Raw genomic sequence first — 17,765 nt, 5'->3', positions numbered from 1 at the left:
AAAATTTAGAACACTATGCAATATTTTATCTATTGCTTTATATATATTTTTTTCCAATGGATAATTAAGTGATCCCTCCTTTTTTTAAATGAAATTAAATCAAACAAGTAAACAATACCGTGACCAAAATAAAGCCAAAAAAAAAAAAACAACATCTAACAAAACCCTGCAAAGAGATTGATTTAAATGACCCGATGAGCTCCGAAAATAACCATGTTTATTCTTCTCTTTAAATCCATTGATCAAAAAGAGGAGAAAAGCATCACTTTAATACATGACCAATTATGAAAGTTTGAAATTGAAAAGTTGATTTTGTAGACAAATGAGAGGCAAGTCCGTTTACGATTGAAACGGTAGGGACCTTAAATAATGTAGTAGTATAAATGCACCAAAGACACAATAAAAATGAACCGACCCGAAAAACAAAGTGCACAAAAGACAGTTCGTGACCCTTATAAGTAAGCAAAGCATTCTTGATTAACACCTCCTTCAACTAATAACACAATAATTCTTCAAATGAATAATTTATCAAATTATTTGAAGCATCTGGATGGTTATGAAATTTCTTTCATTTGCGTTACCAGTAATAGATATTTGCGTACATTAATTTTATTAAAAATAAGGTTTAAAACCTGAGCAATGACATAGCAAGAATTTTAAGAGTGTCTTGAAAATGATTAATCAATGCAACAACAAAGGACATGATACAATTTTACACCAAGAAAACATGATATAACCTGTTATCATATTGTGGGTTTATTTCCATTGTCTGTTTTGATATATATTTACAATTGACTTTCAAATTGTTTAATCTTAAAATTTATAATTGTCTTTGAACATCGATGCGTTCGTGATCTTAACTGTTTTTTTTTTCTCCCTATGACGTCATACTTGGAAGTAAACAATCATTACAGTTTAATCTACTACAATAACTCTTTTAAATAAGTGTCAGATTTTTATGGATTCTACATATACTAAAGTTTATCAGGAATATCTTTTATTGTTTGGTTTCGAAAGTCACAGTTTAATTACTGGTATAAATTGAAGAGAAAACAGATCTCAAACTACTCCTATAAAATTACAAATTGCTGAATTTATTTTGCAATTAAGTTTTATCAACAACAACTGAACCGATTAAAAATGTCTTTCGTTTTTGTCTGACATTTAAAGTCGTATTCACAGTATAAAACAAAAAAACTAAATATTTAACTGGGTGATCTAGAATTTTCAAATTCATAGGATGAGCTGGTCCTAGTGATCCAACGCCAAAAGGAGACCCGTCATTTGGATCTATGAAAAATACTAAAATCTAATTTTCTACCAAAAAGTGGACATATCCCGCCGCTTGATTCGCTTCGTATATCGCTGTGTATGTAATTTGAAGATTACGGCAATGATTATTCTATGCAGGCCGAAAAAGTTTTGGACGAAATATTAATGATTGAAAAATTCTCTGAAGCTTAACCAAAAGAAACATCAAATACGTGTCCGTTATACTTATAATATATTTTTTTAATGAATTAATGAATGCAATCTACACATTCACTTCAAGATATTCTATTCATGAATTAATTTATTCCCCAAAAAATATCGATCCTGTTCAGAAATGATGGAATTTAATTTTGGTCCAATACTTTAAAAAAAAAAGGCAACTTAGTATACCGCTGTTTGAAAGTCATAAATCGATTGATAGAAAAATCCGGGTTACAAATTAAAACTGAGGGAAACACATCAACTATCAGAGAAAAAGGTATCCTTCACCTTACTAACACGTACCACGTATGAAACATTGTTTACCACTGAATATTCATAAACTGACATATATTTGTACAGTCAAACCTGCTTAAGAGACCACCTGTATTAGGCAAAAACATGTATGAACTTACTTCAAATAAAGCTAATACTAACAATGACCACTGACCTTTCCTTGATCTTGATATCTATATCACTAACGGAAAGCTTAATACTAAAGTTTATGATAAAAGAGATGATTTTTCATTTCCTATCGTTAATAATCCATTTTTAGATGGTGACGTTCCCTTGTCACCATCTTACGGTGTTTATATATCTCAACTTGTACGATTCGCTCGTGTGTGTAACAATTTTTTAGATTTTAACTGAAAAATTATTACACCAGGGTTTTCGATATTACAAACTAGTCAAAACATTTACTAAATTTTATCATCGGTATAAGGACATCATTCGTAAATATAGCTCAACATGCAGACTTCTTATACGTTCAGGTATTTCACATCCAATTTTTTATGGAAATATTATTTATTAAGCACACAAATGTCAGTATTCACATCAGAAAATAACAAAACCTTTAAATAGACTTATTAAGAAGGGATACAGTTACGATACTGTTGTCAGGTCATTAAAGATTGCATATTTTGACGTTAATATTGATTCACTTATAGGGTCTTTGCATCGGAACTAAACACATTTATTCAAAAACCAGTTATTGGCATGACACGGGATATGTTTTTCTCATATATGTTATGATGGTATGATACTAAACCCCCTAACGGGAAGGATTGTGCCTGATGTTCATATGATGAAATCATAATCTTTCAATCAGTTTAATGGAAGTCTGGAGCTGGCATGTCAGTTAACTGCTAGTAGTCTGTTGTTATATATGTATTATTGTCATTTTGTTTATTTTCTTTGGTTACATCTTCTGACATCAGACTCGGACTTCTCTTGAACTGAATTTTAAATGTGCGTATTGTTATGCGTTTACTTTTCTACATTGGCTAGAGGTATAGGGGGAGGGTTGAGATCTCATAAACATGTTTATTCCGCCGCATTTTTGCGCCTGTCCCAAGTCAGGAGCCTCTGGCCTTTGTTAGTCTTGTATTATTTTAATTTTAGTTTCTTGTGTACAATTTGGAAATTAGTATGGCGTTCATTATCACTGAACTAGTATATATTTTTTTAGGGGTCAGCGGAGGGACGCCGCTAGGTGCGGGAATTTCTCGCTACATTGAAGACCTGTTGGTGACCTTCTGCTGTTGTTTTTTCTATGGTAGGGTTGTTGTCTCATTGACACATTCCCCATTTCCATTCTCAATTTTATGATAAGACCATCAATTTTAGATCCCTCCGTAGGATATTTCATATAGTCTGAACCTGTATTAAAAGACCAACTGTCTCCAGAGACCACGTTTTGGTTCACCGTTAAGTGGTCTCTTAAAACAGGTTTCACTGTAATTCCAAATAGTTCCCATGTACATGCACAAATCAATTTCGAAAAATTTAGGTTATTTTTTCACCTAATAAAACTATACGTGTATTCAAATTAAAGTCATATTGAATTTCTTTATAATAATAAAACTATAAATCAAGGTACATACATCTTATACGTTTATGCATTTCAGATCAAACCTTTTATAATATTGTGTACAACGCACAACAATGTCTGTCGCCATTTACCCCAAAAGGTAACCAGACCTTTAAACAGACTTATTTAGGAGTGATTTAGTTACGATACTGTTATCGGGTCCTTTTTTTTTTTAATGGATATTGATTCCTTCATAGGATCTTTGCATAGGCAATAAACACATTTATTCTAAACTAGTTATTTGCATGATACAGGTTATGTTCTGCCCGTAAATTTTGTTGCCCTTTGTTAGCCTTGTGTGTTGTTGTTTTAATTATTTTATTGTTGTTCATTTATATGTTTGGGAGAACATTTTTGTTTATTTCTAGCACTTTTTTTTAAGAGTGGCTTCTTTTCTAAATATGTTGTATTGAGTTATCATGTTTATTTGTGTTCACCGCCATACCTCACCACTATGTAATACAATATAAAATGAGGAAGTGGTATTATTGCCAATGAGACAACTCTCCTCAAGAAACCAAATGATACAGAAATTAACAAGTAATGGTCCATTCGTTTAATGTGATTTATCTTTCGATTTTGCTATTTGAATAGGGACTTTGCGTTTTGAATTTTCCTCGGAGTTCAGTATTTTTTTTATGATTTTTACTTTTGACTTTACTGCCTTTAAAAATGAGCAAAACCCATACCGCATAGTCAGCTGTAAAAGGTCCCGAAATGTGTTTGAAAATATACAAACAACTCTCCCATCTTTCAAAGAGTGATTCATCATTGAAAGATGGGAAGAGTTTTGCATATTTTCATAATTTTTTATGATTTTCTATGAGTTTCTGTTAAATAAACTGTGAAGTGAACCTTGGACATAGTAGGTACTATATAAGTACGGTAGTTGACCAAATTTATTTTGTGAAGTGAACCTTGGACATTTTTAGTAGGTACTATATAAGTACGGTAGTTGACACAATTTATTTTGTGAAGTGAACCTTGGACATTTTTAGTAGGTACTATATAAGTACGGTAGTTGACACAATTTATTTTGTGAAGTGAACCTTGGACATTTTTAGTAGGTACTATATACGTACGGTAGTTGACCAAATTTATTTTGTGAAGTGAACCTTGGACATTTTTAGTAGATACTATATAAGTACGGTAGTGGACACAATTTATTTTGTGAAGTGAACCTTGGACATTTTTAGTAGGTACTATATAAGTACGGTAGTTGACTGTGAAGTGGACATTTTTAGTAGGTACTATATAAGTACGGTAGTTGACTGTGTAGTGGGCATTTGTAGTAGGTACTATATAAGTACGGTAGTTGACTGTGAAGTGGACATTTTTAGTAGGTGCTATATAAGTACGGTAGTTGACTGTGAAGTGAACCTTGGACATTTTAGTAGGTACTATATAAGTACGGTAGTTGACACAATTTATTTGCTTTTACACAATCTTTAGTCTGATGTTCAAATTTAAAACATTGCTGTCCTGAACTGTTTTTATAAGAAATAAAAACTCTTTACATTCAGTAGTGTGGCTCTCAATAATTAATTCAAAAGTGATTTTCAGAGTTGGTAATGTTCTTTTTTAATCAAATATATTATTTATACCTAAAGTATTGCAAGAGTTGAATGAAAATATATCCCCCCCCCCCCAAAAAAAAAACAAAAAAAAAAACAATGAGAGTTTCGACGCCCACATTGAGGAGTAACCTGAATAAGTATAACCATACACAATGTCACGTAATGCCAGTCGTTGCGTCTGCTTTAATTTTGTTGGTTTCTGGAACTATTTTCGGTAGTAAGAGTATGTACTTTAAAACCGATTAACCCACTACTTTCTCCTAAAGCTGCTTGTAGTCAGGTGCGGCGAGGACATTTGTTGGATGAATGCCGGTGATTGATTGCTTCAGTATTTGTAAAGTGTTATACTGTTAGTATCCTTGAACTCTATTTTTCCTATAATTGTCATTTTCTTTCTCATTAACTTTCAGTACACAAATTAAGATTTCGCACCTGCATCACGATTTACTCTTTATATCTACCCTCTGGGAACATTCAATATGAGATCACCAAACTAATCACTTTCTGGACTATTAAGTTATCGAATGTCCATCATTGCTTAATACTGAAAAGTAAGACAAAAGTGTTTCTAAAACGATAATATTAATTTTGATTCATCTCCACGTTAAAAAACAAAATGCGCGGAACTTCATTTTGGATTGACCATTAACAATTGATTAACAGGAATAAACAATCTAGTATTAGTTTGAAATATGACTTTATTTTGAGTGAATTTGTCGCTCTTGCATTAGTGTCGATATTCATAATCGGTCTCGTATTTGCCTTGTATACTTGAAGTGATGGGTTCTATCGCATGGGTAAAACCTGAATGATGTTAAAGCGAAAGATACCAAAGGGACATTAAAAGTCACAAGTCGACAATAAACTGACAAAAAAACGATCTAAAGACAAACTGAAGTATAAAACACAAACCAAAACGAAAAACAACAATCTATTGTCGTAATATTTTTTGTTAAAAAAGCCGCTGGTACAATTGTTACAAAGTGTACCAGGCTTTAAATCAAATACATCAGACGCACGTTTCATCTACATAAGACTCATCATTGGCGCTTAGATCAAAATAGTTATAAAGCCAAACAAGTACAAATTTTAAGAGCTGGGAAGCATTGGTGACCCAAAGATTCCAAAAAGTTGTGCCAAATATGGCTACGGTTATCTATGCCTTGGACAAGAAAATCCTAAGTATTTCGAAAAATTTATACTTTTGCAAACAGCAAATTTATATAAAAAAAAATACCATATACTTAATATTCAAGTGCTGAATACTGTGCTGGTGATACCCTCGGAGACGAAACGTCCACCAACAGAGCAGCATTAATATAAATCTTATTGTCGTGTTTTTTCAATGATATGAGTTTGATATTTGCTACTGAACCCAATATACCACTCTATCATTATCATCATCAGCAACAGCTTCAACCACAGAAAATATTTCCAGAAATAAACAAGTTAAGATTGTAAAACACATAGTTAAATAAATAAATAAACTCATCAAAGATACCAGGATGAAATTTTGTATTTACGCAAGACGCGCATTTCGTCTACATGCAATGAAGTTATTGGAGTTAACCATCGTAACAGTATACATAAGCAATTGATAGTGGTTTCGCATATCGAATAAAGTATGAATTTAGTGAATGATTTCCCTTTTACAATATCCTATACTGTTAATACGCATAAAAATTAGGCATATGCGAACGTAAGATCCAAACCGTAACAAAGTTATTTTTTTTTATATATTAACACCCTCACATTGCTATCTTTAAATTCTAAAGTAAATGACGTCTCCTTGTTCATCAAATGTAAAAGTAGATTGTCCTTTATCATATGTGCTTCATGTTGCAAGACCTTTAATCAAAGTCAATTACAGTATTGGACATTAAATTCATATAATTGCTTCGTGTTAAGAAATTCTTTATTTTAGATGTAAAAACAAAAATCCAGCCAGTTTCGTTTTATTGTTGATTACACATGGAAGATGTAATAATTTAGAGAAGAAACATCATTCCAAGACAACGCAATCTATGGTTACTACTCTTTTGTCCGAACAAAGATAAACTAATTATTGTATTTAAATGTTCTATTGATATATTTTCACAAAACTTATATTAGTGATTGTTTACTTGACCGACAAAAGCTAAACTACTGTTAAAATGATGTATCTTGTGCATTCAATGGAAAAAAAGTAAACGAATTTTACAAAATGAATCTATTTTGGAGATCATAATGGTATATGCTTTAGATTAAGCATTACATAAGTAGTTTTGAATATAAGATATTGTGAAAATTAATGAGCATCAGGGAGCGGGAAGAGTTGTCATGGCAGTTATCTAGGATACTACACTCTCATCAATCTACAACTTAACTTTTTGGTAATACTAGAAGGTGACCGACAAAAATGCATGTATGAAGAATGTTTAATATTTATAAATAAAACAGATTATTACGACTTCACATGTTTTACATGAGATGATTGGTTATTGAAAATGAAATAAGAATATATACGATTGCAATGTGCATACTCGGCGGATCTGTTCAAAATATTTAAAAGTAGAAGTTTTATACTTATTTTTTTATATCTTATAATTATCTTTATGCCAATGTTTGTTTTTCTCGAACACTTTATTTCACAAACGTCATAGACATCTGATATATATATAAATACATTTGTTTTTGTTTGTTGAGAATACAAACTTAATATTTGAAGGAAAGTTCAATAATTTGATAAAGTATAGACATAATATACAATTAATTTCACTTTATCAACTAACAGACATACATAAATGAAAGAAGGATCTGTTCTGATAAAAAAATTAACGTTGTACAATAGCTTCCACAATAAAAGCTTATGAAATATGTAACAGTATTTAACAGTTCTTGAGAAAATTCAAATTTCATAAATTTTTCAAATTCGCAAAAATCGTTAAACAAATGTCTGTTTTGGTTTTTGTTATTTCATCTGTATGTCCCATTTAGTTACCAAATATCAAACGTAGACGAAATGGGTATCCGTACTTGTAAACATCACAACATCTAACATTTGTGTTTTGCGTTAGCATGGCAGATCATTGCAGGATGTTTAATGTTCTCATAGTGCCGGTGATATATCATCTGATGGTTTCAAGAATGTATTAAACCCGGTCTGGGATATGCATACAGTTGGTAAATGTAGTCGATGTTTCTCCGCTTATATAACTTTTAAATGTACAGCAAGGAATATTCGACTTAGAGTCCGATTAGCACCTGGATGGATGCTATGTCTTCCTATGGACTATAAACTTGTGGGCTATTACGATTAAAACAATGTCCAAGCGTGTATGACCAATTCATTACAGCAATCATATATACTTTATTTGCCTTAAAACACCAGAGTTCCTTATGATAATCATCTTTCTGTTATTCAAAGATTACACAATCTTCTTTATAACACAATTCGCTTGAGCTAACATGCGTCATATCAGGTGTTGCGTACCAATATCTGTTTTCACCAATTACCTTGTCGAAATAAAATAACATCATATAAAAACTCTTAATTAAATCGCTTCCTATTTTGTTTTTTAATCGAATTCCTCATATGGAATAATTGCTATCACATGTTCTTTTAATGATCAGAAGATCTGCTATTCCGAAACTAACCTTAGTACAACATGGGTTTTGCATTAAAGACATTGTTTAAAGTCTTTATAAAACAATTCACAATGTTTTGTTTTGCAATAAACTGTTTATTTATATCCGTTTAATATTACAGTATCTACAAAATAAGCATGAAGTTTGATATACTACCTTTGAAATTCTCATTTCCTACAATTATCAAACAGGGACTAAGTTTTAGTGATTTTGTAAAAACATAAACAATGTCAAAATCAAAAGCACAATGAAGAACTGTTCCAAAGACAGTTTAGAAGTAAAGGAATGAACACCTTTTTTCCAAATAAACATATTGATTATATTTTCTCTTACTTTAAGAACAAAATAAAACCTGTAGAAAAGGTATCGATATTTTTTTATGAATGTTGAAATCACTGCAAAGTTCCTTGTGTGTTCTTTCTCAATTTATTTGGTTGTTCTAACTTGTCTTGCAGTTTAAAGGCAAGTCAGTACTATATGATAATAATAATCATTTGATATTGTATCCGGTATCTATAAACTATTCAACACTTATTGATGTTTTTCTGTAGTGACCTATTCTATTTCAGGGAATAGCTTTTTTCTCATATACATGGAAATTGGGTGAAGTGTTATGCAAGCTTGTCAACTACTTACAGAATGTGTCAGTATTGTGTTCGGTTATGAACCTGACAGGTCTTAGTTTAGAAAGGTGTGTATTTATTTTCCTGATTTCTCTTTGAATTTTCAGTCCAGTTGGCTTTGATTCAAACAAGCAAACGTAAACAATTTACAAACGGAATAAGTGGCCAATACTATCTCATATATTTATCTGCCACTTTATTTATATTATTTACTCTGAAAAGATAAAGATGCGCATACATTGTTTCCAACCTATCTATCATCCATTGTTTTGTCTATTTATGAAAATGTTTTCTATTTTACAGATATTATGCCATAATCCACCCATTGAAAGCTAAATACAGATGTACTCTAACGTTAGCTAAAAAGACAGTATTGTGTATTTGGTTATCTAGCTTTATATTGGCAGCTCCAACGATTGTTGGTCAGGTAATTGAAAATTGAAGACCTTATTGAGCAAACTTACATGTGTCAGGAATCGCTTCAACAAAATTTAAAAATGAAAACAAATAATATAAAAAAAACTCAATTTGTATGGCATTATTTTTGGAAGTAAGAAGTAAGAACCAAGAGGGTTGTACAAAACGAATTTAATACACTTATTAAAATATCTGCATCAAGAGACCACTGTATTTGCAGTAGTGCTTTGTCTTCTTTTATATAGGTCATTCTGTAAAATGAATAAGTGGAGACGCGGGGCATGCATCAACGACTATTTATCTAATAACATGATAAAAGACGGATTTGATATAAAATAGGGATAGGTGTTTATCAGATTGTCTTTTATTGTTTGTCATCTTTTCTTACCAAATTATTTCTAAAGGGAAACATCCTTCCATTTTAGCATACATCATTTTATTGTTCACGTCATTTCTTCAAACAGTCCCGCTCTTACTGGATAACTGGAACTTGATACAAATATTACGCCGACCTATATATTGAATTTACAAATACAACTAACAAAAATAAAAACATAACAAATGATAATAAACAAAAGTCACAACGCTTCAATCTTGTAGCAGTATAAGAATAAATGGTTCAGATGTCAAAATCAAAAGTGTTTGATTTGTATGACCTATAAAATATCTACAACAGTTTGTTATAGCGCCGTTGTCTGTTTGAATATTCTTTTAATCATAGTAATTTTTGGATGAATTTGAATGCGTAGATGATAAGTAAGTTGTCTGTTTTTAGATATCTCAAACGTATAAGCATGTTTTAAGCGTGTAATGTGTTTGAGCCTTTGATTTTGCCATTTGAATTTTCATCGGAGTTCAGTATTTTTGTGATTTTACTTTCTGTAATACTAAACACTTTATATTGTTTAAATACACATACCACTCAGATAAAACTGAAGCAATTTTGGACTGAATTCATACATATTTTCTAGTATCTTTAAATATATATTTAAATCTGTTATCCATAACACAGTAGACTTTTTTACTTATCGTTATATTTTAGATCCTTACGATACAATGTATTTGGTATTTCTACATTCTAGATCAATACGAATATAGTTAAGGTATACCTTATATTTTATATTACTGCATCGCAGATTCATACGACTGTAGTTTCGATGTACAATGTATTTGATATTCCTTTATTTCAGATCCACAAGACTGTAACTGGTGTTCGCCGTACTGCTCATTGGTGTATAATAGAGTGGGAACATGATAATATCAGTAGACTCTATGGTGTATACATGTATTTAATAGTCTTAGTTATACCTGTTGTATTAATGACTTTTGCCTACGGAAGCATATCTTTTAAACTTTGGAGATTACGATATTGTAAATCAACTACTGATAATACTAACAAGTGAGTATACAAACAAAGAGGGAGGTTATTGTAATGTCTATTTATATACTGAGCTTATAACACTACCATGTGTTAATGACTGATTGTTCAAAGTTTTGTAATATAAAAAGGGATATCATATGATATGATCAATGAGACAACTATCTACCAGATAAGGTAAATGTAAGAGACTATAGGTCCCCATACGGCTTTTAACAATGAAAAAACCACATACCGTAAAATAAGCTATAGAAAGCACTGATATTAAAAAATGTAGAATAATGTTTTCAAATGAAATTAGTTATGTACAAAACAATAAACGAAAAAACAAATATAATAGTCAGCAACTACTGAATTACATACTTCCATAACGTGGTGAGGTTAAACATAGAAGCCAGCGCTCAACTCTCCCCAAAACTGGCGCAATGTTGTAACATCATTATAATAAACTACAAAATCAGTTAAGTCATAAGATTGACACAGAGCGCCATAAAATATTTAACAAAAAAAGGACTAAATTAAGGCGACAGTATTTTAACAAATTAGAATTTAACCAATCGATAAAGAAGAGATACATCTAAGTAACAAACAAAAACAGAGGAAATCGAATGAACTACAAATGGCTGAGACCTGAGGCATAAACAAGTTAAAAGCGTATTAACAGAGACATGTATACGCCATACGAATGCTGAGAAATGAGAAGTTGACAATAGGAAGATGAAATCATCACGTGTGTCATATATTCTAGTTTAAAGTCGACAATATGTGTCAAAATCCAGAAAAATTTAAAGATCAAAATATGAACAGAGTCTTTACTTTCAATAGTATCTCAATCTGAAGTTTATTATGCATTCATTTAAAATGTGGACTATTAAAAGACACAAAGTACCATTCTAAGTGTAAAAACATGACTTTGTAATGTAAAAAAAAACTATTCAAAGCATATAGGACAATATGTGTTCATGACTTTAAGCAAATACAATGTTAGTTATTTTAGATTATAGTAAAAACAAAATCGATGTAGGTTCCGTCATAACGAGTTAGCTGATCCTTGCTTTGTCACAATTATGATGAAAAGTTTAAAGTTTGTCAATAAAACTTACTAGTACACTTTTCCATACGTTCGTTTAATCTGTATGTCTATTTTTACACTTAAAAATATATGAATTACGCTTAAGTTTCAAACGTTCTCACTTTTAACAAATGCAGTATGTTTTATAGGGTTGCTAACGGAGGACTACGGGTATCTTTTACAGCGTATAAAAGTAGGGATGCCATATGTTTACGATGTCCAAAACCTATAATGAGTGACGAAAATGCTACAAGAAAACAGGTACTACTGATTATCTGGTAACGTTGTCAGAATTGAAAAACATAAATTAAACATACATAAGTAATAGTTCACACAAAAAAGAAGTTAATATCAATAGCACGATCAAATATCATAAAAGAGCAGGCAACTTTACAACAAAAATAAACAAATAGTCAAATAACAGAAAACAAAACATAACGTTCAAATAACTGAACAATAGAATTGGCCTAAAATACCCCACAATAGTAAAATTCATAAAGTGTTGCACACACTGATATTCTATTTATCTTCAAGAAAACCATATCTAAACGACCAGATAACCTGTTTTACGACATAATAGAGCTGTTGTGACGTACGTAACTCAATATATCATAATGCATTTACACAATTTTCGATGCGATTTAAATATGCTTATTTTAACAGAGACCATATGGCACGCTTCGGTCATTTGTTGCTATAATGAAATATAATAAAAAGTGGTACTTCAATACTTCAACTATGTAGTACTACGTTAACAGATTCAATATTGAATTTTTGTCAGTTCAAAAACGTCGTCAGACCTTTAAACTGAATATAATTTGATTTCGCTTAATGAAATTGTACTCCTATATCACACAAAACAATGTTGTTGTGCGAATTAAGAGACAACATTTCACTTAAGTAGATATATAATAGTCTTTGTTGATTGATGACTATAATAATGAAAGAAAGCTTAAGACGTAAAAAGACAGCTCTATATTACTAATCTTGCCAATGATAATGATGCAAAAATCTTTGAAAACAACACTTAAACACCTCAATAGCAGATTTGATTGCCATCGATGTTGGTCTTATTTTGCAATGACATTCAACCGATATAAACTTCCTTGTTAGTCTAACTATTTCAGAAAAACACTCTTTCTGAATTCATTAAAATATATGAACCCTTACGTTTTTCTTGATTGTCATTATATGTATATATTGCCGGAAAGAAATGAAACTACCTTAATGAACTTAGTTGCAATTAGTGCAAAAACAAGTCGATATTGATACTCTAATATACAATGTATGATATATTGTTACACCCCGATAATTTGAAAGCTGATATTTTTACTGTGGTTTCCGGTCCACACTTGATACACGCAGATGTCCGTTGTTGTTTTCTGTCTCGTATTTTACAGAAGAAATAGCTTACTTTGACCTTATAGTATGAAATTCAAAACAGTGTAGCTGTGGCCATTGATTGACCCATCAAAATCATCCATTGACTGGGACAATTTACGTGAACGTTTGTCTGTAACAACCACTGTTCATGACGTACCTACGATAGACATTTAAACTGTGGGGTCAACAAAGGTTTCAAACGCCTTTAATTATAAAATAATTCTAAAAATTAATCAGGAATAACCTTTGTGTTTTGATTTATATAATTGATATAAATCAAAATATCGTGTTATTTCTGATTAATTTTTCGAATTACTTTATTTAGGTGTTGAGAACCTTTGGTGACCCCATAGTTTAAGTGTCTTTAAAAAGTACATAGTGAGCATTGGTCGTTACATACAAACGTTCACCTAAATTGTCCCAGTCAATGAATGATTTTAATGTGTCAATCAATGGCCACAGCTACACTGTTTTGAATTTCATACTATTATATACTGATTTCTTTAAGTCTATATATCGACTCTGTTTATGTGTGTAATTAATTATTTTGTATGTGTTTATACTTAGTTTCAGTATAACGCGCCAAATGTAACGTTACGTGTTCTTGTTTATGAATAACTTGTGTATTACGTCACACGTTGTATAAAATACGGAAAGCATGTTCCTAAGGGGAGCTTCTCTCCAAAAACATCCATGCAGCTAGTAGTCTCTCTTGAACTAGAATTTGATGCACCAAGTAAAATTGCTTGGTGAAAATAATAATGCTGATAAACTGTTTGCTCGGGTAAATGAATAACCATGCACCGAGTATGCAGAATATTTGAATGCAGTGCATCAAGTAGATTGTCCTGCTCCAAGTAATGCAGTGCACCAAGAAGATTGTCCTGCACCAAGTAATGCAGTGCACCAAGTAGGAGTACTTGGTGATAATATTTAATGCACCGAGTATGCAGTGCACCAAGTAAATTTGCTGCACCAAGTAGATTTGCTGCACCGAGTACGCTGAGTATTTGAATGTCGTGCACCAAGTAGATCTTCTTGTACCGAGCGCTAGAAGAATTGTTTTATTAAACTTGGTGCAAGTAATGCACCTTGCCGTATGACTTATTGTATATAATCATTAACGTGTTTTGTCTCATGAACCACTGTATTTGATGTATTGTTTAATTAGAAATATTATAATTTATGAACTTCCACTATGATCTTTATTATTACTTCCTTCACCAGAGGCCCACACAGGTAACTACGGGTGTATATCCTGACAAGTAAACCCCAGAACGTTACAGTATTAGGCTTACAATTTCATTTCCGGCGTCTTCCTGGTTGCTATAAGTAATCAGTATTTTTCATGTTAGGTGAATTGACATATATTCGTTCAATAAATTCAAATTTAAGTTCATATCTGATTATGAACTCCAAACAACAACATGTGAGAGGTTTAGCTAGTTATAATATTAGGTTTAATGCACCTTTTTCTACGTAAGGAATATGACAGTTGTTTTCCTTTCATTTGATGTGTATGAGCTGTAAATTTTGTCATTTGATTTGGGACTTTCCGTTTCTAATCTTCCTTGAGTGTCGGTACTTTTACTATTTGACTTTTTCTTTCTTTTTATTACATTCTATTGGTAATCTGAATATGAATTTGAATCCAAAAAAACGTACCATTCTCTGTAAATGGGAAAACCGTGGACAGCCAAATGAGTATATTAAGCTCAACTGTTATATTGGTGTCAATATATATTATTCAAAGCTACAAAGTATAGTAATTCGTTGTATAAGAAAATTGGAATTGAAATCATGAAAAATATATAAAAAAGAATAATTAAGTAAATTAAAAGTAAAATGATTCATTAAATGCAACAAATTTTAAACGATGAAATATTTTTATCATCTGTATCAGAAATCTGACAGTTGTTATCAAATGGTGCGTTTTTATGTATGTGTCGCTGGTTTTTGTTGCACTTCCTTGTTCCTGTTCATTTGGTTTTCATTTTATAAATGATGTGTTCCCTTGGTTTAAGATTGCAATCCGGATTGTTTTCTCTCAATCGATTAATGACTGTTGATACTTTAACTACTGTTGCCTTTCTTCATATACTTGAATGACTAAGTTTTACTATAAAACAGGTGTACATAGATTTCCCTTTTAAAAGTAAATAGTTTATCCTGTGATATCCAAATCTTCATTCAGTTATTGTCTGTCCGTATTCTAATTTGATGACAGCTTGTCCATATCCTGTGCCTAAACCACGATCCTCTCTTTTAAAGTTTTGCAACCAGACAGGGAAAAAACGTGATTGAAGAAACATTAGAGCAAACTTGAAAGGAAGATAGCATTAATCAATGCTGACCCCAAAAAAATAATAATACAACAAATTTTAGTTCACAATCAGGAATGCGTGAATTGAAAATACAAAAAACAACAATATTGCATATCATCTCACTTACTAACCAAGTGTTCCAGAAATATCTTTTGAAAGTTATTAATGATCAAAATCGGTAAACTTGGACACCTGAACCCGAAATGTGATAATCAGCCAAAGTCTTCAATCAACAACCACTAAGTAAACTATTGTTATCGATTGCTCATTAAAGTCATTATGTAGTCATTATGTATTCGGATTGAATGTAAAAACATAACCACGGTCACATTGGACTTGGTTTAGTAAATATGCATTCGTTGGTTCAATAATTTTGCCTAATATTTATTATATTCACCAGGAACCAGTTTAAGTTGCTGTTTCGTTAACCTTTATTTATTTGCAAACCGATACCTTTTTATTCTCATATGGTTTTTTTTCTGTTTTTAGGTGATGAAGATGTTAATTGCAGTAGTAGTATTGTTTATATTGTGTTGGGGTCCAATTATGACGAATAATTTACTCGTATCATTCAACCTTATCGACAATTTGAACGTTGGAGACCTTAAACGTCCACGTCAAGCTATGTACGTTATGTCATATTTTAACAGCTGCATAAATCCATTTCTATATGCCTTTATGTCAAAAAACTTCAGAAATGCTTTTAAACAGACATTTTTATTAATTTGTCGTTCAAAACCAGTAGCACGGACAAGAAATGGATCCTTTATCCGATATTCATTCCAATCTAGATCGACCTCATTTATATCTGGTAAGTTAGATTGCAGAGAGAATGCCACATTATCTCGGGACACTACAACCTTATCTAGTCTGTCAGTAAATAGAGCTTATCAATCAAATCCTGCATCGTGAACATCAGAACAGACACATACTTTATTGAATCACTTGTTCTACTTGTCAACGACTGTCAATTCATTTGTAAGATCAAGATGACCAGTGTATAATAGTCTCAGCCAATACTGCTGCCTACTATTTGTTCTTCGGACTATTCAGCCACGATATACAATCATTTTATTCTATGGATTCTTTGTTATAGATTATAAAGGGAAGGATGAATACTGCCCTGTCATACATACAATGAAAAGATTATAAACGCAATTACTGGATTTACGTTGGTATAACGTGGTCTGTGACATTGTAATGCCCTATCGAAATTCTTTCTTATATTTGCTTCATACTAAATTGTGGATTTTCTGGTAACAATGCATAATTTCAGAGCTTTTACATTGATGAAATACAAAAAATGGTATGGATCAAACGAGGAAATTAATGTAAATTGGGACATTTAAGTGCAATGCGTGTGGTAAAATTGGTTAAGACAAAATATATTTGGTTAATAAATCAATGTAAGGAAGATCTAACAATAACTGTTAAGACCTACTATAAACTTCTCCTTTTTCATTATACATATCGAAGCAAAAATAAAAACAAATTACGTTTTACATCATGTTTATATTATTATTCAAGCTGTACTGGTGTTATGTTTTCTTTTGATCCTAAAATTGATTATCGCGATTGGTTGTGGTTTAAACAGTAAGAATAAAGAACGATAAAAACGATAAAAATGCACAGTCAATACTCCCTCGATTTCATTAGGATATGAAAATGAATATGAATTGGAATCTTTGATTATTATACATCAGCATAACAATCGGCAAAAAACTTTTTTCTATGCATAAATTTCTAAAATAACGAAGCTCTTTGAGTTGAGATTGGTAAAATTGAATAGTATTTATCAAGGCACTTTTATCAGGTATTTGCCGGATCTACTGACTGAAATGTAATTTTTCATACTTTAAATACAATAAAACATTTAATTATCACAACTGTTCTGCATCCAATGCATATTTTGAAAAGTCTTTCCAGTGATGATTTATTCAAACGTTTAACAAAAACGATAAACCATATGCCATAGGGAGATAAATATTTCCTGAATAACAACAACAACAAAAATTCTGAAG

The 17,765-nt window shown here is 31.3% G+C and overlaps 1 protein-coding gene across 1 annotated transcript in view; it reads left to right on the top strand.

The window, feature by feature from the left end:
- The window catches only part of LOC139520357 (QRFP-like peptide receptor), a 47,882-nt gene extending 30,450 nt beyond the window's left edge, over positions 1 to 17,432 (top strand). The window contains exons 2-6 of the mRNA XM_071312929.1: positions 9,117 to 9,238; positions 9,474 to 9,597; positions 10,778 to 10,986; positions 12,187 to 12,298; positions 16,234 to 17,432. Of these exons, the coding sequence (XP_071169030.1) occupies positions 9,117 to 9,238; positions 9,474 to 9,597; positions 10,778 to 10,986; positions 12,187 to 12,298; positions 16,234 to 16,656 (990 nt within the window). The 3' untranslated portion in view covers positions 16,657 to 17,432. The remainder of the gene's footprint in view (positions 1 to 9,116; positions 9,239 to 9,473; positions 9,598 to 10,777; positions 10,987 to 12,186; positions 12,299 to 16,233) is intronic.
- Positions 17,433 to 17,765: the final 333 nt, after the last annotated feature.

Source organism: Mytilus edulis, chromosome 1 (genome assembly GCF_963676685.1).
Source record: "Mytilus edulis chromosome 1, xbMytEdul2.2, whole genome shotgun sequence".
In the NCBI taxonomy this organism is placed as follows: Eukaryota; Metazoa; Mollusca; class Bivalvia; order Mytilida; family Mytilidae; genus Mytilus; species Mytilus edulis.
Note: the sequence above shows the minus strand (reverse complement) of the source record. Positions and strands in the feature narration are given on the sequence as shown.